The 23,424-nt window shown below is 35.3% G+C and overlaps 1 protein-coding gene across 1 annotated transcript in view; it reads left to right on the forward strand.

Moving 5' to 3' along the window:
* Positions 1-23,424, forward strand: part of LOC127175575 (exportin-5) — a 111,423-nt gene that overhangs the window by 26,734 nt on the left and 61,265 nt on the right. The window contains exons 14-22 of the mRNA XM_051126726.1: positions 1,561-1,689; positions 8,244-8,353; positions 8,456-8,611; positions 21,349-21,390; positions 21,467-21,556; positions 21,702-21,901; positions 22,054-22,153; positions 22,310-22,491; positions 22,669-22,769. Coding sequence (XP_050982683.1) covers positions 1,561-1,689; positions 8,244-8,353; positions 8,456-8,611; positions 21,349-21,390; positions 21,467-21,556; positions 21,702-21,901; positions 22,054-22,153; positions 22,310-22,491; positions 22,669-22,769 — 1,110 coding nt within the window. The remainder of the gene's footprint in view (positions 1-1,560; positions 1,690-8,243; positions 8,354-8,455; positions 8,612-21,348; positions 21,391-21,466; positions 21,557-21,701; positions 21,902-22,053; positions 22,154-22,309; positions 22,492-22,668; positions 22,770-23,424) is intronic.

Consider the following 23,424-nt stretch of genomic DNA (forward strand, 5'->3'; position numbering starts at 1 on the left):
AACTACTGAAATCTACCCACATTTGTCAGGTTGGAATGCCAAGCCCTGTCCTGTAAATATTTGTAAAGCTTAATGCCATAATTTATTTTTATTATTGTCATTTATTATTTTATTAAAAAACAGTTAATAACGTAATGTAAATGTAAATGAGCCTATTGTAAATGCTTGACATGACAATAATGCTTTGATTATGCTATATGACTGGGAATTTTACTGGGATGCTGTTTAAAGGTTGAATTTAACATATATTTTATTATATTTTGTCTAATTATTCGACTAGCCTATATAAATACTATAGTGTTTAACTGAGGATCATTCACGTAGTTTTATTTATAAATGAAAACGCTCATTTTATCATCACACACGGGCATCAATACAATCATAAAATCAAAATTTTATTGGCATAATTGTCAGGCATTATTTATTAAAATAATATTAATAATAATAGCCTAATAATAAATTATGTAATAAATAGTTAGGGCTATATTTTTATATTTATTGTGTATTGCTTTACCTAATTAACATTTTGTATATGCAAGTATGTGCTACCATGTTTTGCAAATAAATGTCAACGCCTGATAATTATGCCAATAAAGTTTTGATTTTATGATTGTATTTATGCCTATGTGTGATGATAAATGAGCGTGTTTTCATTTACAAATGAAACTACGTGAATGATTCATTCCTCAATGAAACACTGTAGTATTTATATAGGCTAGTCTATTAATTAAATGAAATAAAATAAAATATTTGTTAAATTTAACCTTTAAACTGAATTCCAGTAAAAATGCCATATAATCAAAGCATTATTGTCATGTCGAGCATTTACAATGGGCTATAATTTACATTTTAGAAAGTTAAGTAAAGAGATCAAAATGAAGGGAAAAAATGAATATAAAAATATAAACAATAATACTAGGATAACAATAATAGTAATAGTAGTAGTAATAATAATAATAATAATAATAATGATAATAATAATACGATAAAAGGACAATCAGTTAATGGACTTACAAGACTGTGGGATGGATAAAAATGTTTTATTGTAGGCCTATTTTATTTTATGTGCTTTTTGATGTAATATTTATTCATGATAAACTTCTTTCGAATGCTGTCTACATTGTGCATAGACCGTATCGCCTGTGGTGAATATAATCATTTAATAATGTATTGATTTCAATAATAATTAATATAATAATTTCTTAATTCCAAATAAAATATTAATAAATCTATCTCTGATAATCTTGGTTACTATGGTCACGCAGGTTTATTTACGCATTCAACTCGTGGCCACAAGAAAAATATGTTGTTCCTTCACCATAAGAAGAAGTGGATGTTGTTCCCTCAATATAGCATCTCGAGGCCACGACGTCACATCGCGTGGCCATGGCATAAGGATGTCGTTCCCTACACATATCTTGCGGCCACGACATATCACGTTCTCACGAGTTAATATATCATGGCCACGACTTAAGTGAACCAAACATGTCACCTCCAGGTCACTGTAGGTTTGGTTAACCCGTTAACAGTTTTTAGTTTGTTTGTTTTTTTCATAAACAGGTTTTAGGGCTCAGCAGGGGGAAGCAGTTCGTCTGGCTTGTAAAATCGTCCCATTTGAGGCCTTCCAAATTGCAAGGGAATGGATGCAGTATCAGATCTGCACACCTATAGATACTGGAAATACAACATGTGAGTACTATTAGTAGACTTTTCTATGGTAGGCACTCTTTTATCTGCCATAAGTTTGTGCAGTTTTTGGAATTGTGCTGCTGTTTTCTACAATGGCCAAGAGAGCTCAACACACTGCAAAAAAACAAAAAACAAAAAAAAACGCCTGCAATTTAAGAAAACATCATCAGTTTGACAGCACATGTGCTGCAATTACTCACAACACAACCAAATACGGAAACATGTTGCAAATACAACACAAACAAATTAAGAAATGCGCTGCCAAAACAGAAACGGGCTGCAAATAGTCACAACACAACCAAAAACTAAAACGCACTGCAAAAACAGAAACGTGCTGCAAAAACTCACAACACAACTAAATTCAAACACACTGCAAATACATTCATTCGTACTGAACCGTCACAGTACAGACATCTCTGTTCGGTGCATGAGGCCTTACAACGAATACAGGCAATTCACCCTCAATCCAGAAGGGGGCGCCGCAGTAATGCAGCGCTGTTTGATAACCGCCAGCAAAAGGACAGCGAATGCCAGGAGTTGCGCACTTGAAAACAAAGCCCACTAGACAGTGATTATGTGCTGATTCTAAACGAGTCTCTCACTGACAAAGGAGTATAACGTTACTTTAAAGGCTTTCGCATTCAACTGTTTGTGAAATGGAGTTTTAAGCTCTTGTATCCTACCTCTCTCATTCGACACAAATCCAAATATTCCATAATATTTCCATATTTGCGATGTTAAACTATTATTATGTAAATTATAGGCTTTGTACTTCAGTCGCGTTCCAAAAGTGACAGAGTGAGGCGGGCGCGCTGATGTTTGGTTCACTGTATTTTATTTTGATAAAGTAACGTTACCAACTGCGCTGTCAAGTTAGCAATGCTGTAAGCCTGGAACTTATGTTTTGTGTGTGTGTGCACTGGCGCGATTACTTCAACTGTTTACTTATACCAGCAAAATTAACTTAAAACACTGTAATTTATTGTCTTTTTAATAATGCATCACAAAACACAATCCGTCACAAAAATGAAACTGAAACTCAGCATATATAGGCTACGTTACATGTCGCACTGGTTTTTCCCTTGTTTATCTGTTAACTAAATCAAATATATTTCAAACTTAAAGTATTTATCCCTTGTATGTATATATGTACTGGACATTTATATATATATATATATATATATATATATATATATGTATGTGTGTGTATATATATATATATATATATATATATATATATATATATATATATATATATATATATATATATATATATATATATATATATATATATATATATATATATATATATATATATATATATATATATATATATATATATATATATATATATATATATATATATGTATGTGTATATATATAAAATCCATACAAATCCAGATTTTGATTTTCAAAGATTTATTATAAAAACTAATTATTTTTTCCCAAAATGCAATAAATCCATTAGGGCTCTACGCTTACTTTTCTTTTTAGGAGCACCTTCTAATCAATAATCAAAAAATCTGATCAAAAATTAGCCTTCCCATTATGAAGTGATATTTGACTCCTTAAAGTGAATTATAAAAGATGACATACTTTTACTAAAGTAAAAAAAAAAAAGCCATTACAAAGGTAACAAAATTTCCCTTTGTCAAATTTAAAAAAAAATAATTTTATAAGCTTATATTTCTAAAATTTCTAATTAAAACAACAGAATAAGAATACGTTACCAATCATATAAAATCAGTATTAATAAAATTAATTTGTAAAGAGGTGGCACAAAAGAACACAGAAGTGGCTTTTAGGTATATTTTCATTTGTTTAATAAGGCTCAGAGATGGTATAAGTGCAATCAAATTCATAAACTCTTGTTGAGATTAATGTGTTAAATATACAATTTTGAACATATAAATATTAAATGATTTTAATAACTAAAAAGAAGATAAAAATGAAACTAATACTGCCAGTAGGAGGTGGCAAGTCACTGATTTAATTTCTTAATCATATAATTCACTTGATTCTTTCGAACAGCTGATTAATTCAGGAATAAAGAAAGTGACTCTTTTTATGAATGGGTAATTGATTTATTGACTCACTAGAAAACGCAAGTTCATTCGTAAACAAAACACTGCTGTGTTTGAATGGAGATGCGCAGCGGCTCAGTTATGACTTCAATTCAAACTATTTTTGATGATGAAGTAGAGCAAAATCAACCAATAGTGTTATAGTCAGACAATGCAAGTCACTTAATATTAACTTCTTGTTTATTTAACTGTTTATTTAACTGTTAAATCAAAATCCCATTTACAAACTCCCTTAAAAATAATTAAAAGCTGTCACTTATCTTAGTTCATCGCGATCTCAAAAAGTTCCATAATAATCAACAAAACTCTCTGAGAGAAGGGAGACGCGTTTGTCGCGGTTTGGAAAAAAAGGGAGAAAACATGACAGAATAACATGGCGGATATCGCATTTTGCGTAAAATTAAAAACTGCCTTTTCAATACCGACCAGATAATACTGATTTTGGCAGGAACTCAATTTTGTTTATCGCGTTTTGGAACCAATATAGATAGATAGATATAGATAGAGACAAAGATAGATAGATAGATAGATAGATAGATAGATAGACAGATAGATAGATAGATATAGATAACCATGGTATGTACACAAATGGTAATCAATACACAGAAAAAAAACAACATGGTTACTACAATTTTACTATAATAAAACCATGGTTAATTTTTATAAGCGTTTCTGGGTTTTCCACCATAGTGGTCTGTGCTTGCAGCTTGTTTTTGTGTTTGGTTGTGTTGTGACTATTTGCAGCGTGTTTCTTTGTCTTATGAGTATCTGCAGCGTGTTTCAGTATTTGGTTGTGTTGTGAGTATTTACAGCCTGTTTCTGTATTTGGTTGTGTTGCGAATATTTGCAGCACTTGTGCTGTCAAACTGATGAAGATGTTTTCTTAGTATGCTGGTGCTTTTTATATTTGCATGTGTTTTCTTAAAGGTGATTGTCTTTAGAAACATTTTTTGTTATGCTGGTTGAAAGTCTCTTCACATCCCGATAGAGATCATTAAGTTAAGTTGTCTTATTGTATTTCTCTGTTTATATTCTGTGGAAGGCATAGGAACAAGAAATGTTTGTCCAATCAAAACGCTCGGTTCCATTTTTCCTCATTAATCTTCATATTACAACAATAAAAACTTTTTATATATATATATACATGGGCGTTGGAACCATTGAATGCGGGTGGGACAGGACCCACCCACTTTTGAAGACCATTGATATCAGACCCACCCACTTTTACCGTCTCTAATTTGGCGAATATGTCTGCACACTTTTAGAGCGCCATCAGTCAAATCCATTCCACATGACATGACGAATGCGCTAATAGATTAAGCTCTATGCTCACACGTATGAACAGGCAGCATCTGGGGTGGAGGATTGTATGGCAAGCCGTTTTAGCTTAAAATATTCTAAGTGTTACTCGTCGTAATTGCATTCAATAGTAATAATTGAATTAGAGAGCTTTATAATTACATTTTTACTAGTAACAATGCCAATTAGAGAGCTCTCTAATTCAATTCTTAGTAGGAACAATTATAATTAGAGAGCTCTCTAATTCAATTATTACTAGTAACAATTCCAATTAGAGAGCTCTACAAATCAATTTTTACTAGTCATATGTCTCCACTGACTTCCATTCATTTTTAATTACAGAGCTCTACAACTGAATTTTTACTAGTAAGAATTACAATTAGAGAGCTCTCTAAATCATTTTTTACTAGTAACAATTCCAATTAGAGAGCTCTTAAAATCAAATTTTACTAGTAAGAATTTCAATTAGAGAGCTCTTCAATTACATTTTAACTAGTAACAATTCCGAATAGAGAGCTCTCTAATTTAATTTTTACTAGTAAAAATGCAATTACAGAGATCTATAATTCAATTTTTACTAGTAAAAAAACACATTAAAGATATGTTTAATTTCAGAGCTCTGTAATTAAATTAAAGAGCTCTCTAAATCAGTTCTTACTAGTAACAATTGAATTAGAGAGCTCTCTAAATGGAATTCTTACTAGTAAAAATTGAATTAGAGAGCTCTCTAATTAGAATTCTTACTAGTAAAAACTGAATTAGAGAGCTCTGTAACTAAATTAAAGAGCTCTCTAATTCAGTTGTTACTAGTAATAATTGCATTAAAGAGCTCTCTAATTGTAATTCTTACTAGTAAGAATTCAATTGTAGAGCTCTCTATCTCAATTGTCACTAGTACGAATGCGATTGCAAAGCTCTCTAATTCAATTAGAGAGCTCTCTAATTTGTTACTAGTACAAATTGCGTTAAAGAGGTCTCTAACTGTAATTCTTACTAGTAAAATTTGAATTGTAGAGCTCTCTAACCAAATTTTTACTAGTAAGAATGCAATTGCAGAGCTCTCTAATTCAATTACAGAGCTCTCTAATTCAGTTGTTACTAGTAAGAATTGTATTAGAGAGCTGTCTAACTGTATTTCTTACTAGTAAGAGCTGTGTAATTGCATTCTTACTACTAAAAATGTAATTGTAGAGCTCTACAATAGCGATTCTTACTAGTAAGAATTGCATTGTAGAGCTTTCTATTCAACACGACCTCATTATGATAATTGCGCCTCATGCATATTCATGACATGGGTGAATGCCTGTCCTGATAGGCTCCTGGGCAGTCCATTGATATATAACGGCCTTGCATTATGGGTGTCCTGAGTTCGAGTTTGGGCTGGTCTACTTGCACAACTACTTCCGCGTTCTACTTCCGGTTAGCGTCCAGCGCAGTTTCTCATGAGAACGCAGATTTTTCTTTTACTGATCATATTTCATACCTGATGAATGTAGAGTTTTAAATGAGTTTGACTGATAAACACCCTTACGAAAATTAACCATGTTTTTCCCATTTTTCCCATTTGTATAACAACACTTTTACTACAAATAGCCTACCATCGTTAAATTATGGACAGTGTAGTAAAACCCGAGTTAATTTGTGGTTATATGGTTTAACTTTAATTGGAATTTTTGGCTTTATTTGTAGTAAAACCATTTATTTGTGTGCGTTGGTGCTCTTATTCTGAGCCCCTGCTTATTCCATTAGCTTAATATTCTTAAAATGGCTGAATGAATGTGCGATAACTGCCATATTTAAGGACGTTGAACATTTAAATTTTTAACAGTAACACGCTGACAGTGCGACTATTGTCTTCTCCTGTCTCTGAAAATTTCAGAATTTGAAATCATCCCGCGAAATCTCATTTTAATAGGCGTTTAAGTCAACTAGATGATTACGGCGCATTATGTATTATTTAATTCAGGCAATGTTAAGTCTTTATTGGGACAGGCCTCAACGGATTATTTTAGCCGACTCCGACTTCACGAGATTATGAGCATATAGACAACACAGAGAGAATTAAATTCAGTGCTTTCATTTCCAACATGTGCTCATTCATGGCTGTATATTATTTAATTCAGACAAATTTACGTCTTTATTAGGACGGATAATCTTACGTGCCTCTGTGAGTTTGTCTATTTCATAGATCCAAAGCTGCATAAACTAGCTACATATCAGGCATTTATGTAACACATCTAATATGTACATTAATTACTGTTATGTTAAATAAAGTTTACTAATTACAGCTAAGCATGTGCTTTATCTGTGCATGCCGTTGTTTTGATCTCGTCTCCCCTCGTGGTGCGTTCACAATATATATATTGACTTAACATGTAAATCATTTGCGCTTAACGCTTCTTTCGCGTCTGGTGTGAACGCACCTTCAGATGCGCTGAAATAGCGATCTTGCCGGTAATTCTCAAAACACCCACAAGATGGTGGCATTTATCTGTGAATCTGATATTACAAAACCGGTAACCGATTATGGTAAAATGCTTAAATATCGGGAAAAATATCAGTAAATTGATATATCTGTCGATCTCTACAAAGGATCACGTGAAAGCAAGACAAACATTATATAGATAACAGTTCATCACATTTATTTTTGATTTGTAAGCGGTAAAAAGAGACCAAACATGACAAATAGTTAAAATGTAAGTTATATTGTATAATTTAGGATCCTTGCACCAGTAAATTATGTGGATTTTACCTCTTTAAAGAGACTGCCAATTTACCATTATATTGCAGAATGTTGCCCATCCCCCATGCCTTGTCCTACATAATTTCACTGTGTAGTTGCATTTATTGCCAGTTATGCTTTGTCTGCATGTAGAACAACATTTAATTGTAACATTTAATTGCTAAACAGAATGGATTTTCATTTAAAAGATAAGCAAAATTTTTTGTTTGTAAATGACATGTCTGTATTCATTCATTTTATTCACTGACCTAAAAAATTGATATGTTCACAACTGAAACACTGTTGCAATACAAACTAAGCTTCAACAATGCTGGTTACAACAGACAATAATGGACAGATAGTAATAAACACAATGCTGTAAATTGTGTCGCTGGTACTTGTTTAATCCTGAAACATTCCTTTTATTGTTTTATTGTTATCTGTTGAAGCTAAAACAGAGAAGGGTCTCTGCCGGTCTCCGTCGGTGGTTCAGTGGGATGCCATGACTTTCTTCACTGAAAGTGTGTTCGGACAGCTCTTCAAAATCCTTGAAAAGGAGGTAAGACCAACTAGTTTCTTTCATGGTACTGTGGTGTGGGATTTAAATAGGTCTCTTGTCATTAAAACATGTTTTATTTTTCTCGCTCTCCAATTGCTGTAGAAAATTCCCATAGATGAGGGCATGGAGCTGCTGCATATGGTTGTAAACTATGAGACAAGAGATCCTCTCATTCAGTCCTGTGTTCTTACCATCATATCCACTCTCTTTCCCTTTGTCACACACCAACCTCACTTCCTACCTCAAGTTCTCTTTAAGGTGAGTAGGTATATAAGTATATAATCTGCCGTATCGAAATGTGACAAATAAATGTTACAGTGGACTTTCGCAGGCAAAATTTTGTCATTCCAGTAGTAGGGCTGGGCGATAATTCGATAACGATAATTATCACAATATAATTTTCCTCGATAAAACGATATGAGGAGTTCGATAAATGTTTGATTTATTATTTTTATGCCAAAAGTGGAACGAAACAGCGCTACTCATTTGAATCGCGCCACACGGACCGTTTATCAGCTCGGACCACAGTTCAAACAGCCGTGCTGCGCAAGCTCACTGGAGAAGTTGCATTTATTATCTCGATTCGGCGCAAACGCCCCTGGAAAAACCGAGCGCGTCGCACCGCATGCGTGTCGCTTCCATTTTGAGCGCAGCTGCCGCACGCATCTACATTTGAAATAACAAACTTGAGCGCGCAGAACACGTGGTACGTGGTATATAATTATAGTATGTATGTATTTGTGATTAAGCTATAGCATATGTGCATTTATACTGAATATTTTTAGACTGCCGTTTTTCATACAAATAGGCTACCTATAAAACCATGTAGTTATATTTTTTCCATGGTATTCAGGTACCATTATGTGTGGTTTTAATTGTGTTTATCATGATTTAAAATGTATGCTTGCTACTATGGGAGACCAACGCTTAATTAAAAAAAAACAAAAAAACAAATGGGTCAGAATAAATTTAACCATATAAAACTGAGGTTGCTACAATTTTTACAGATGTTACTGATTGATAATGAACAAAAAATTACCTCTGCATCCTCAAGCTACTATCAAGAGACAAAAAAGTGATATTATTATTATTGTTATTATCATTATTATCATTATCATTATCATTATCATTATCAGACAAACCAAACCTGTTTCTTGATTTGAAACAATATAACTCATTAGAACATGCAGAAATTATTTTTTCTATTTAGATGTTTAGATGTGATTTTTTTAAGGTCTGGTTTCTACAACTTTCACTTTGGAGCAAAAATTTGACTTTAAACTTGAAAGAAATAAAGATTTGAAATTTATAGTGATAATTATCGATATCGACTGATATGAAAAATTTTTTTTTGCCCATATCGCCCAGCCCTATCCAGTAGGAATCCACTCATTTAGGAGCTTCGCATGTGAGGTCAAAAAAGGTCCCTGTATATATATTTTATATTTATTTATTTATTTATTTTTATTTTTTATTTGACCTGCTGACCAACCGAAAGCGGCTTGATTAGAAAGTGACTTCTTTGTGAGAAGCCCTTTATAAATAAGGTGATCACCCGGCAATAGATCTGTTGCGGGACAGTAGATGTGATTTTGCGGGACAATGTGGGGCACGTGTAAGACGGATACATTTACTGATTTACACAGGGCTGCCAAATCTAACAAATTCAGCATGACGTATTTCTCACACTCTCATGCCACTTGTCCATTTTCTCACGCAGTGAAAAGCTCTCTCTGTTAGAACTGTAATAATAGGATATTGGGAAAATAGATTTGGCAAACGCTCCACTGCGCATTTGTGTTTGCGCTCTGGAAAGCGTCAAAAGATTATATTTACAATGTGTTTTCGTAGTGCTGAGCAATGTAGCCAACTACGTACATTCACCCAGGTGTATGTCCTAGCTCAGTTTTTCCTATAAGAACATTTCCTCCATTTTATTGCCATTGTGACATCTTGTAAAATAGCTTTTACTTTACCAAATTATCCGGAACACGAACAGGTTTGTTTTCTGACAGGGAATACAAGGACTCACCTGCTCCACATTTTGATTGACAGCTGTCACAGCTTCTTAGTGACAGTGTTTACTCATTTCTTTTCAACCATTAGATAGAATTTAAATAAACAGCTGTTGTATTTGTGTGAGGTGGCTTGCTACTTCTGACAAGGCACTGTTAAAAATAGGTGAAACATACAAATAAATAAATAGCGTTCTTAAAACGGCAAAAGAATGCATGCATGTTTTCAGTATGACAATTAAAAACCAACAGACTGATGAAAATGCGGGACATTTTCTCAATATGCAACATGCGTGACAATGGGGTGAAAATGCTGCACAATGCAAAGCGGGACGGGTGGTCACCCTATTCACACATCACTATACTATTTACGAGGGCTTTTTATTTGCCCAGTTTCCCTAATGTGCATACACCTTTATAAATGATTTTTTTTTTTTCTCAATTAATGGCAAATAGAGGGTATGCATTGATGTCAATTTCCTGCCGGAACATGCCCCCTCAGCCAGACTGAGTAGCAAAAGAGCTGCTGCGTGAATGGATTTAATAGGCTAAAGGTTGCTGGACTAGATATAATGTTCCTTACAACTTACCAAATATCCAGTGGTCCATGGATATTGATATGCAACCAGGAGTTGTGTTTCCTGACATTTATATGTGCCTGATTTTGATGCCGGGGAAGTAAATAAAGCAAATTTGCCTGCGAGCGCATTTTGAAAATACAAAATAGGTTGGTCTAAATCCGGGTGATCACGAATATCAATGTTATTATATATATAGTGTCATATTGTCCAGCCCAGAAATGTACATGCATTTTTGTCAATGTTTATTTAAAAACATCCAGTTATGCAGAATTTAAGATGGTAAATATTTAATTGACTAGTTGTCAATGCCATATATTATAATACAAAATATAGGGCATGATTTTACCTCAAAATTCAGCATATTAACATGAAACAACTGCAGTTCTGTGCTTCGCTGCCTGGAGTCCATTTGTTTCTTTGAATTGTATGCATTTGCTTCTGTTTTCTTTAGCTTCGGCAGACTGTAAAAATATACAGGACCTCAGATTTCTTGTCAAATCTATTTGTATATTCAATCGTGTAAGGTCCATGCGATTGGCCCAATGGAGGTATGAAATTGCATACATTTATAACTATGAAAACTCTCCCCTTCGGCTTGCTCCCTTTTTTATCACAGTGGAGTGATCTGCACAGCCGATTTGGCATGTTTTACTTCCTGCACAGCCGATTTGGCACGTTTTACTTCCTGCTGCAATCCAGCCCTGAGTGAACTTGTGCATCCCCAGTGCTGGGACACACTCACTCACTCATTCACACACTACGGTCAATTTAGATTGTCCAATTCACCTATACTGCATGTCTTTGGATTGTGGGGGAAACCGAAGCACCCAGAGGAAACCCACACAGACAGGGGGGGAACACGCCACACAGAAAGGCATCCTGGCTCAGCCAAGACTCAAACCAGGGACCTTGTACCTTCTTGTAGTGAGGCAACAGTGCTACCCACTGAGCCGCCATGCGGTGGGTATATACACTGTAAAAAAAATGGTAAAAAGACTGGCAGCAGGGATTCCAGAAATATTTCCGTTAAATTACAAAAAAACACAAAATTAAAAGCAAAAACTGTAAAAATACAGAATAGACTTTATGGTCAAAACTCATTAAATGACAGTATATTATCATTGATAATATACAAAAACTGATAAATTATGTCAGATTACATAGGAAAAACAACCAACTTTCAGGTTAATTGCCATTAATTTAAGGTTTTAATTAGTTATTTTATAGAACTGATCTGTCCATCTACAGTAATTTACTTTTAAACTACTGCTTTTCCATGTACAATAACTAAGAAGTAATTTATAAAAATGCAGTAAGCACATATTTTTTAAAGGATTAATCCTTCTTTTTACAGAAAAATTAAAAGGTATTTAGAAGTCATTTTCTGTCTACCTGGAATCATTTTGTTAAAATACAGATATTATTAACTACAATAATCAAGAAATGTTGCATAAAAATGTTGTAAATTCGTAATACAAAGACAATGTCTGTAGATATACATTTTAATCATTCATTTTCCAGAAATATTACAGTTTAAAATGTTTGGACAGTAGAGAAAACAGCACAGTACTTAGAAATACATAAAAACAACAGCAACGTTTTCAGCCAATTTCTGTAAAATTAACAACATATTCTACAGTCACAGTATTAGTCACTGTACAGAAGCATTGTATGTCAAGTTAAATGAATAAAATTATGTGAAACACGTTTAGTACATAATTTAGAACATGCAAAAATACCTACATACAAGAGGCAACTGCTGTATACCTGTATACCTTTAAAATGACATTTTATCCAAAGCAACATACAAAGTCCCAGTTAGTCTAACACAGTAGACATAGCAGTTTTTTAATAAACAGAAAGTGTTTAACAGAAACTTGTACACATACAGTGGATTGAGGGTGAGTAAATCATAGGCTCGTTTAGATTTTTAGGTGGACTATCCCTTTAATTGGTCAAGCGTTCATTAAAAACAAAAAAATGAATTTTTTAGCCATTTCTTAAAAATGGGCAGAGTTAGGCAGTTTATTACAAAAGCAACAGACAGTCAAAGTAAAAGTCTGTAAAAGTGAATTTGTACCTCTTTTTGGATTTGACATGAATGGCTACTGGCAACCAGTGCAAAGTGATGATTTGTGTGACTCTTTAACTCATTAAAGACTGCACTTAGTGCCATATGCTGGTTTAGTTGCAGAGGTTTGGTAGTACATCCTGGAAGGTCTGCTAAGAGAGCAGTACCGTAGTCCCGTCTAGAGATAATAAGAGCTTGGACAAGGAGTTCTGTTGCATGCCCCATAAGGGCAGATCTGCAGGATCGGGCCACTGCGATGTGGTCAGTGAAGTTCATATGTGTCCACTGTAACACCAAGGTTGGGCTGGCTGAAAACATGAGCAGTTCTGTCTTGGCAAGGTTGAGTTGATGGTCATTCAACATTAAACAAGGCATTTCTGTTCAGGAGGCAGAGATGCGAGCAGCAACCATTAGAAAATCCAGCTGGAATGAAAGGAAGAGATGTGTGTCACTACAATAGCAGTAATATGAAAAGCCATGTTTCTGTATGATAGACCCAATTATTTTTAACTCTAGACCCAAATGACATGTTTTCATGGTCCCAGTTAACCCAAAAATTAATGTCAACATTCAAAAATGTTTAATATCAGTAACGATACCTTGATTTCGATACTGGTTTCTGAATTTTAAAGCCCTTGATGCCTCGCCACAGCCAATGACCAGCACTTGATTTGGGCACATAAAGCATTCTGCATGCTTACTGTTTCATTGACGTTGAAGTATTAAATTCAAGACATTTAATACTTTAAACAACAAGACATTTTTTGATACTCAATAGTTTTGATGCAATTTGGTGAGTGCCTAAAAATATTTTAAAATATTTAAAAAATATAAAAATAAGTGCCCAAAGTTGAAAATTGAAAATGATCTTGTTTTACTCACCCCCATGCATTCCAAGATGTCTTCTGCAAATCACTTTTGGAGTCCAAGATCTGTTGAGGCATAAAATGCATCTAAGTGGGTATACCAACATTCTGATTATTAAAAATGTAATGTAGAAAGCATAAAGGTAACCCATACGGATCCAGATAATGAAACAAAATAATAATAATAATAATAATATCAATAATAACCAAAGTTCCACACCTGAATTGCCATACTTATCTGCTGTAGATCTCCACAGTCTTTCCACACGACCTGAAACCAAAAAAATAAAAATAAATAAATAAATAAATAATAATAATAATAATAGTTTAATACTTTGTATTTCATTCAGACATTACAGCCTATACTTCACTGAGACAATGAGCTGGAACCTGAGCAGGAAAGGTTAACAGTGATGTTTTGGTCCACCATGTGACTTTAGCTCAATTTATAGAAAGCAAATTTATATTACTTACTTTGACTTAGCTGCATCATACTACCTACAGTAGCAGTGTAACTGTCCAGGATGGATGCAGTTTTTATAATCAACGATCCCATATGTAATGACGTGCATATCCACAAGTTTCCTACGCCCCATGAGGCCTTGCGTCAAAAGTGGGAGCGTCTTCCGGTTCAAAGTAAACAAGCACGACGTGACACTTTTTTTATTCAACAGTTGACAGGAGTGATGGGCAAATGAAGCCTCGTGAAATGCCGAGACATTCCTCTGACTGTTTCGGGAAAAGATTCAAAGCTTACAGAGTGTCGGAAACAGCGCGATCTGGTGGTTAGTAAAAAATAAAGCAGCCAAAAGCATGTGAAGCGCCATACGTCGGAAGAAGCATTCACCACAATTTATATGCACAAATAAAAGCCTAACCGTGTGTGTGTGTGTGTGTGTTTGTTGAATTTGTGACACTGATAAATTAATTTACCCATTAAACATTTGTATTCTTCATATCACTTGTATAACTGGGTATTTTAAAATGTAATTATTAAATAAGTCCCAATGAAAATGTACTCGCAAAGTAAGATCTGGGGGTTGAACATTAGGACACACAAAGTGAATCGCGCACATGACTGGACAGAAACCGAGGCTTCTATGAAAGGGATTTCTACGTTAACAAGCCTCGAATCGGGGCTTCATCTGGCATGCGCTTTAACACAAGCTCTGATGTCTCGGATGAAATGTCATTTCACTAGTTAACAGTCATTCAAGATTTTGTGATCCAAACTTGCTAACAATGTAGGAACACAAATTCGAACAGCATATGCTGACTCTAAGAACCGTAATGACATCTCTCATAAAGGTGTGCATGTTTACAAAGTAAACAATGGTCTAAAAAAACACTTAGCATATTTGCTAATTACCACACAAAATACCAATGGTATACTACATCCGCCGCCTCACCGGATGTTGTATCCACGCTCTTTTTTACAGTAGCGCTCCCAGGAAACTTGTGGATAGATGTAGGCGAGTAAATGTGCCCAGAATGTGAATGCAACGCTTTTTAATTCCAAGTTAGATTGAGCGTTTTCCCATAGAAGACCATTACAAAACGCTTAACACGTTAGTGACATGGAGGACCAAATTCTGAGTAAAAAAACATATGTACAGGAGAATATGAAAGGGGGAAAGCGCCTACCTTGTTATTTAACGTTATCTTGCTGCGTTCATATTCATAATCAATACAGTGTACAGCCTACTAAATTCACTCTAAAAACGTTTTTGATATAACTTAGGTAACGTTAGCCACGTTCAGCGTTTCAAAATGTCCCGCATTTTAAGAGTTTGAAAAACTGCCGGGTACTTCCGGATAAGCAAAGACCTTAAACGTTATATACACTCGAACGGATTTTGATACGAATAACAAGTTTACTAAAGCTTGTTTAGAAGTGCTGATTTTAGCTTCAAAACTAAATAACACAAATCCGCAGCTACACTATAAAAATATCGTTTACATGTTGTATGAAAGACTTACCTCAGTGGTTGGCATAATGTCTGCTGTAGTATTGTCCGAATTTGTTGTAGTTGGCGAAACAGGCTCACTGAAGAAAGAGCGCGTTATTTTCTCACACATTTCCAAATGGATGGCCTGAAATAAATTCAAATAATTTCCCCCCCGTGCTGTTCCATCCTTGTTGTCCAATACAGAAACAACTGAGCCAACCGATGTGGGCAGAGCTAAACTAGCGGCAAATTTGAATCTGCGTTCATGAGCGGATTGTGCGTACACACACCCTTTAAACCTACCGTGACAGAAAACAACACCAAATTTGATTAAAATGAGCATATATTTGCACGACAAGGTTAAAAGAGTAGTGAAAGTATTTTAAAATAATTAACAGTGCGTGTAGCCTACTGTATGTACAAATACTATTATTTGACCTTAAAACCTCACATTAAGCTTCACATAATTAACGACCTTCAATGGAAATAAAAACACTTTGACTAAATGATATGTGGTTCAATTATTTTTTTATTTTTACAGGAATAATCTGTAATTCCATGACATTTTATGTTAAATTACACATTACTCTGTGAAAATACAGAAAAATTCCTTTTAAAAAACAGAAAATGTATGTAATATCAAAATACAAGCAATTATCTGTAAATTTAATGGTGGAACTTTAAAATACAGAAAATATCTGTAAAACAACTGGTATTTCATCATGTAATGAAAAAAGGTAAAATACTGTAAAAAAAAAAATACAGACATTTACGTGTTAAATTACATTTATTTTTAACAGTGTATATTTAATATATATTTATTTTGTGCAAGAAGTTTTCTGGAAAAAATTCCCTGATATCTCCTCTGGTCCGCTAATGTGTTATTTCGCCATCACTTCTTGCCCTATGCATACTAGCTTGCTTCATTTACGTTAATTAGGGTGACCATAAGTCCTCTTTTTCCCGGACATGTCCTCTTTTTGGACCTAAAAACTGCATCCTGGTGGGATTTCTAAATCGCCCGTAATGGGATTCGGCTTTTGCTTTCCACAGTCGCCATTTATTGTGTGCGTTTCTGTATTAAAGCCCTACGCGGGACTGTTTTCTTGATCCCTCTCCCGCTGAATTTCGGCCCATTACCACCTGCTCACGCAATCATTCTAATATTGAATATAATTTTCATGCATCAGGGAGCCGCTTTCGTATGCAAAATATTTAAATCTACTTTGAATGAGTGGCTACTCACTTTTACTTTCAATTTTGCGATCACACACACTCAGTATAAAGGGAACACATCAGATGTGAGCACGTTGTCTGTTGAGCAGCAAATCCTTCAGCACAGCATAATTTGTCAGTCATCTTTCATTACTCTTGTCTTGACGCATGATCCGTTAAATCTGATTCCTGCAGCTTGTGTTAGTTGCCAAATCAGCATTTTTCCACGGAATTGGGCTGATTTTAAATTCTTGCAAAGGGTTGATTTTTTCTTGAGGTTTAAATGTTTGAAATATTGCATAAATTTCATTTGACTAAAATGCTTGTATTGAAACATTTTGCATTCTACCTGTAATAAAACTGTGCAAGATGTTAAGTTTTGTGCTGGCCACTGTGTTTATGATCAATCTGCACAAGGCTGACTGTAAAATATGCATTTTAGGTATGGAAATGAAATATTTTGAGTTTTGATATGAGATATGGTCATTGCACTACTTCGGGGGCTTTTTAACCCACCACAAATTACCCAAAACATACCCCCTACACGCATCCGGCCCCAACTGTCCTCTTTTTTGCAAGCTAAAATATGGTGACCCTACATTAGTTACGTGCATTTGCGTGGTACGTTAAGTGTTTCCCACTTGAGGTGAAGTACTTTGTGCTGTACGTTGCCATGACATTCACGTGTGCACAAAACTACTACGATGGCACCTCAACGTTTTATGGAAACACCTTAAAACATTGCAAAAATAGGCTGAATCCGCTAAAACATGATGCCTGGAAAATGCAAGTTTCAAGATTACATAGAATGGCTTGCCAGAGATCCAAAGGACCATCACTTGGCCTGGTGCACAGCGGAATATTCTTCAGTTTTATGCAAAACAGAAATACGGCAAATAGAATATAAATGCAAAAATAAATGCAAAATTGCATAGTTGTGTTGGAAAACCGTAACAATGTTACAAGGTAACACGATGTAACCTTGCTCTCACTTGAAACGTGTCCCCATATACGTCCTTGAATTTCACAGGTTATGGCTAACCATTTAATAGACCACTTCATGCTTGTCATTCTTTAAATAGTGGTTCTGTTTATCACCCTACAGTCACATATGTAACTTAGTTATAGCTTGAACAGAGGTTATGGCTAGCACTTTGAAATATGCAAACACTTCAATAGTGTTTTTATCTAGCCCCTTATAGTTAATCCAACTACATAACAACTTGAATAAAGCTGAGACAATAACCAGAGGTTATGGCTAGAACTAGGAAATATGCCCGAATCATGCTCGTACTCCAATAGTATTTAATTTTGTCTAGTCCAATGCATAACAACTTAAAGTCACGCAGTTAGTCAGAAATCTAGAATCTCACCTGATGTGCCCCATGCTCCATCTAACCTCCATCTAACCTCCATCTAACCCATCTGGTATGTACTTAACCCTGGATGCAGATTTGCAGCAACATACGCCTTCACTTAATCTACTTGAGAAAATAATTTCAGTGTAAATCAGTACAGAATAAAATGTAACAATTTATTATCAGTCAGGTAAATATGTATTATGCCAATTACATAGCCAATTCAAAGATATCAAATCAATACAAGACATCAAATTCTCTAAGATAAATCTAAGAGTAAAAGATGCATACCTGGCTTTAGAAAAATACGGGCTTCATTTCCTTAAGTACCTCAGACCAAGACAAACATCTTCCAAATGGAGACAGGAACTAACAATTGGAATTTGCACTGATCAAGTCTTAGATATGATCTTTTGCACCATTTGGGGACAGATGGTAATTTGCATGAAAGACACTGATTGGCACACCTTCTACAGTGAGCAAAATATCTCTGTACTCTTAGGATATGTATTACCTTTTAGTCTACTTCTTGTAATACTGAGACCATTGTTCCAGACACACAGAGACAATTCAAATGATACCAAACATGTATATATATATATATAACACTTGCATTAAGGTAGAACATTATATTATGCTATTGTCCATTCTGAGTGAGCTGAGTGAATGGAGATGGGTGGGAGGAAGTGGATAAAAAGGATAGGTAAGAAGGGACTTTTCTCACATCTTCTCTCAGTAAGATGTGGAGACAGATGTCTGTATGTTAATGCACTGTGTGTACTGTCCGTTTCAGAACATCAAAATGTCTGAGGTTCTGTAAACCTTACAATCGCAAAGCTCTTTCTCGTTTTAGATACATTTTGTGCATTCTGTCGAAGCATTCACACTGAAAACCAATGCTGCCAGTCAGGCTTTTTGCCACTCAGTGCGTAGTGCCACACTTCAGCTGACGATGATGTCACATGCATACCCTCTATAGAAAAAGCTAACACTGTGATTAGCAGTTCACATCTACCTATAGGCAAAAATTTTTTGGTGCTAAAGCTGACAGCAAAGTGCAACTGAAACGCTGTCTAACCGCTCATTTAGGAGTGTCAAATAAATTTCAGGTTGAGGTGATGGGGCTGCACGATTATATGAAATCAATTAAATCATTCTGTGATTTTGAAAACTGTTATGCACAGCTTGTCAGTGAAGTATGGCTGTATAGTAAATGCTGCTGTATAGCTTCTGAATGCAGGGGACTTTGAGTCGCTCATAGCGTGCATTTAAAAAAGCAAATGCGTCAAACATCTTTCCAAACGTGAAGCATTTGTGAACCTCTTGGCCAACAAAATACCACATTTAATAACATGTTTGAAAATGCTGCAGACCCTGTTTTAGTTTGAAAACTCTGGGGTTGCATTTTAGTGTAAACAGACAAAAATTGAGACTTTTGGAAAAAGGTGTGGAAAAAATGGCATTGCTGCCATTGCTGTCTGTTAAACATAGTGGTGGTAGTATCATGGTTTGGGCCTGTTTTGCTGCATCTGGGCCAGGATGACTTAATAACAATAAATTCTGAATTATACCAGCAAATTCTAAAGGAAAATGTCAGGACATCTGTCCATGAACTAAAATCTAAAGAGAAAGTGGGTCATGCAGCAAGGCAACGACCCCAAGCGCACAAGTCATTCTACCAAAAAATGGTTAAACAAGAATAAAGGTAATGTTTGGGAACGTCCAAGTCAAAGTCTGGACCTTAATCCAATTAAAATGTTGTGGAAAGACCTGAAGCAAGCAGTTCTTAGGAGGAAACCCACCAACATCACAGGGTTCAAGTGTTTCTGTACGAAAGAATGGGCTAAAATTCATTGTGCAGGACTGATCAGTAGATACGAAAAACTGCAATTATTGCTATAAAAAGGGGTCACAACAGATACTAAAAGCATATATTTTTGTCTTGTTTGTTTGATTGGATTCTCTTTGTCAACTTTAAGGACTTGTGTAAAAATCTGATGATGTTTTGCGTTACATTTATGCATAAATATAGAAAATTCGAAAGGGTTCACAAACTTTCAAGCAGCACTGTATAGTTAGATTCCCCATTCGACTGCTCCAAGTACGTCGATGCATCCGCCATCTAAATAATAGGGCATCTACCTATACATATCTATGGTTGTACCTGCATGAATGGTCATGTGACATGTTTTCGGTTGTGTAGTGTCGTTTCTGAAATGCAGTGAAAACACCACTGTGGACAAGGATCATTTTCATTTTAAAATCCATTTTTAAACAAAAATGCACTAGTGTAAACAGGGCCTGATGAATGAGTTCTTGGAATCGAATACCATCAATTCCAGAACAAGGGGTCGGAATCCAAAAATTTTGGGGTCAAACAACCCTATGGGAATGACGTGCATTACCTTTTTTCTGCGGGGCATATTGGGAGTTTCAGAGTGAGAGCGCCTTTTGGCCTTCAGGTGGAGATTTACTGCTCGTCACAGAACCGTGCTTCACTGGCAAGCTGTGCATGAAAATCTTTTCAGCTTTTACCTAATTGCGATTTAATTGCGATTTAATTTTGATTAATCATGCAGCCCTAGTTGAGTATTTTTTTCTTTATTTTTATTTTTATTTTTTTAATGTGGTGCAGCTGTACATGGCTTCTACAATCTTATAGATCTTCTTGTATCGGTCTATCAGTATGATGTGAGTTTAAATCTGGATTCTCTCCCCTTCTCGCCATCATTTTCTGTTCTCTCTCTGCTATTATATTTGTAAAAAGGACCCTCAAGCTTGTCTCATGTATGTATGTATGTATGTATGTTTTGTTGTTTTTTTAGTAGTATTTATTATTTATTAGTAACCTGTATGTCCTTATTTAGTGCATTATAGATGTGCTAAAAAACTACCATCATTAAAATGTTTCATCATTAAAATTTTTCCCCTTATATTTAGATATTTCCTTCCATCACATTTGAATTGGTTGAAGAGTGCAAGGTAAGGTGCCCATACTTTTAGTTGCATATCACTGTCTAATCAAACAGTCTTGTTGATGTTCAGTGCATGTGTTCAGGCACCTCGAACTCGAGCTGTTAAGAATGTCAGAAGACATGCCTGTTCTTCCATCATAAGGATATGTCGAGATTATTCCGATTTTATGCTGGTATGTTGAAGCATGTAGCTACAATATAGTTCTTTGCAATGCAAAACAAAATATTTAATTTTAGTTATGATCATTAAGAAATGGGTTATATTAGCATTCCATTCTGAGATGCTAATGATAATAGATTGTTTTTCTTGCATTATAGCCGTGCTTTGACATGATGTATGAGCATGTGAAGAGGTTGTTCTCTAATGAGCTGCTGCTGACACAAATGGAAAAGTGTGCTCTTATGGAAGCCCTGATACTAATCAGCAATCAGTTTAAAGATTATAACAAGCAGAAAGCTTTCCTGAAGGAACTCATGGCTCCTGTTACTGCACAGTGGCTGTCAGAGGAGATGAGCAGGTATGAATTGATATTGTTGTCCAGACAGGTGTTTACTTTTTATATTAGTTAATATTTAACATGAACATAATATGAAGTGATTGGTATCTAGTCTATGTACATGAATCAAGCTGTTTGATGTATGGACCTACCTTTAATTTTGTGTTGTGTAGTGTGTTATTAGACCCTGCTACCTTCTTGGCATATGTTGGTGCTGATCAGGTGGTCAGTGACCCTGACACAGAAGATCAGATGGGTATCAACAGGTCACGGGTAGGTGTGATCACTTCTCAAATGAATGCATGCAGTCTAACGTGTTTGCATAGCTGTTGGATTTTGTTGTAAATCTCATCAGTTTTTTAGATGGGGTCTTCTGTTTCTTGGCACCTAATAGGTGTGTGTATGATTGACTTTTGTCTTTAATGGCAGATTAGTTTTTGTGTAAACACCATGCTTGGGGTTGTAAAGCGTGCCCGTTGGCCTGCTAATTCTGAGGAGGCAAAAGCAGGAGGCTTTGTGGTCAGCACAACTTCTGATGGGGCCCTCATCTACAGAAGCCCTTGTGTTGAGCCCCTGCAGGCCTTGCTGCCCAACCTTTTTGCTCTCATCAGGTAAATTTGGTAATTTCCTACAAATTCATTTCCTAGAAAAACAGGCATTAAATAAGGTATAGTATATGGTGAAAAAAAATCATGGATGGTGTAAGGTATATGTTGTTCTGTGCTATGTACTGTTTTTTCACTATTTTAAGAATGTTTGGAATAGTTTGGCATTCTTTATGCTTTCAGGACGCAAAATAGCTTATTCTTGCCAGAGAACATCAACCGACTTAGCAAGACTTTTACTGGGGTCTATGATATTACGGACGTGGAGAAGAATTTTGCTCTAGGTAGGTTTCTCATTTGTCCTGTCCTTAACCCAATAAACACCATAATTTAGTTTTTGCTGTAACTAATGAAGTCAAATCGAGTCTGAAGTATTTAAGTAGCGCTTAAAACAATACACACTACTTACAAAAAGTTAGCAATGTATTCGACTTTCGGGTGAAATTTATGGAAAATGTAAAATGTCCATGCTACAGTAATATTATATCATTAAAGTATTGCATTTAAGTAGAAGCATGCAATGGTAAATCTTTATTTCAAACAGTTTATTGAAACAAAAGCTAACAACAGTCTTAATAACTTAATAACATGTCCTTAAGCATCAATTACAGCATGACAATGACATCTCATGCTGTTCACAAGTTAACTTATTGTCTGCTGAGGCATGGCATTCAATTCTTCCTGAAGGGCTGCCCTCAGGTCATTGAGGCTCTGGGGTGCAGGGTTACGACCCTCTACATGACGGCTTAGCTGATCCCATAGGTGTTCTATGGGATTCAGGTCTGGAGAAAGTGCAGGCCACTCCATTTCGAGCAGCCGTTCCCTGATGATGCGATCTTGATGAGCTGGGGCATTGTTGTCTGTGAAGGTGAAATCAGGTCTGTATTGCTCATGCAGAGGCACAATGACTAGTATTGGCCTGTCACAGTACTATTCACA

This window comes from Labeo rohita, chromosome 13, assembly GCF_022985175.1.
Source record: "Labeo rohita strain BAU-BD-2019 chromosome 13, IGBB_LRoh.1.0, whole genome shotgun sequence".
Lineage (NCBI taxonomy): Eukaryota > Metazoa > Chordata > Actinopteri > Cypriniformes > Cyprinidae > Labeo > Labeo rohita.